Below are 1,248 nucleotides of genomic sequence, written 5' to 3'. Positions count from 1 at the left end.
CTTTAACTGCTTTTAAAAATGTCATGTGTCCCCACTGATGTCTTCCGTCCAGGTGACAGTACAAGGACAGGGCAGTGGAGGGCGGGTGACAACCCTAAGCGGTTTTCTGCTGTCCCTTCTTTCCAATCAGAGATTTGTGGATGTGAGGAATCACACCACCGCCAGCTATAGTCGCCTTGATGAGAGAATCCAACTCTTCATCTCCGCGGATGGCGAGCTGCAAGTGACGTGGAGTGATACGCTTGACTCTGAGACCCTTCGATGCGTTCCCCGCCAGCTCCAGCACCTCGGCAGTGAGGTACTCCAGGATTGCAGCACTGGAGACGGCGGCAGTGGCACCCACTCGTCCGTGGCTGGTAGTGCGCGTCTTCAGATGTCTGTGGATGCGGCCCACAGGAAACTGCAGCCCAGCTCTCTGTGAGCGCGACACGGCCTTGGCCTTGGCCTTGCCACTGTCCTTCCCAGCTTTGCCTCCAGCCATAGTCTCGGCCGACTCTGCCTCTGCTCGGCCGCTTCACCGCCCGCTGCCACCCCGCCGATTATGATTTTTTAAAAATATCTCAACACACCAAGTTGGCTTCAGCTCACTAAATGTAGGTCAAGTCGAGAATTTTAAGATACTGACCTAGTATCACTCCCTAGAGGTTGTATCCAGGGTTCTTAGGGCACAGAATACCATTTCTTCTTCAATGAACACCAACACTTCTCACTCTAACTTGTCTCAGAGAAATTGATTCCCAGGGTTGGTGAGATAGCTCAGCGGTCTAATGTGCCTGCTTTGGCAAGCTTAGACGAACACAGAGACTGTGTTTGATCCCTGGCACTGCATGCCACGCCAGCCCTGCCCCCAGGGTGGGCTGAGCCCGCCACCAAAAAAATGAAAAAATAAAAATAAAAAAGTAAATTAGATGCAGGGACCGGAGTTCCATCCCTGGTGTGCTGTGCCAGCCCTGCCTGTCAGCCCAGTGCTTTGGAGGCTGAAAATAGGAGGAACACTATAAGTCCGATCTGTGTCGTGAGACTGTAGACCCTGTACTAAACACATAAAAAATAAAATAAAATAAAAATAAATAATAAAAACCAGAGAAATTAATTCCAGGCGACCTCTCCCCAGGCTGCTCCTACCACCATTCCAACATTCTACATTCCATCATTCCATCCTACCCCCTCCCCTTCTTTCCTGCAGCTCTGGGGCAGGAAGATCTTTTATCTTCCTTTGCTGAAGTTGAGAGACTCTTCTTTCCCGAA

The 1,248-nt window shown here is 50.6% G+C and overlaps 1 protein-coding gene across 1 annotated transcript; it reads right to left on the bottom strand.

Annotated features, from left to right (window-relative positions):
• Positions 1-6: 6 nt before the first annotated feature.
• On the bottom strand, positions 7-530 carry LOC101577068 (histone H2A.V-like). The gene has a single exon (XM_004638740.2). It carries the CDS (start codon positions 479-481, stop codon positions 95-97), a length of 387 nt encoding a protein of 128 aa, XP_004638797.1. The 5' UTR covers positions 482-530; the 3' UTR covers positions 7-94.
• Positions 531-1,248: the final 718 nt, after the last annotated feature.

This window comes from Octodon degus, unplaced genomic scaffold, assembly GCF_000260255.1.
Source record: "Octodon degus isolate 3935 unplaced genomic scaffold, OctDeg1.0 scaffold00102, whole genome shotgun sequence".
In the NCBI taxonomy this organism is placed as follows: domain Eukaryota; kingdom Metazoa; phylum Chordata; class Mammalia; order Rodentia; family Octodontidae; genus Octodon; species Octodon degus.
The sequence above is the reverse complement of the archived record's forward strand: the minus strand, read 5'-3'. Positions and strand labels throughout refer to the sequence as shown.

Excerpts from the sequence above, each read along its gene's own strand:
- LOC101577068 (XM_004638740.2), bottom strand. The coding sequence starts at position 481 with ATGGCTGGAGGCAAAGCTGGGAAGGACAGTGGCAAGGCCAAGGCCAAG.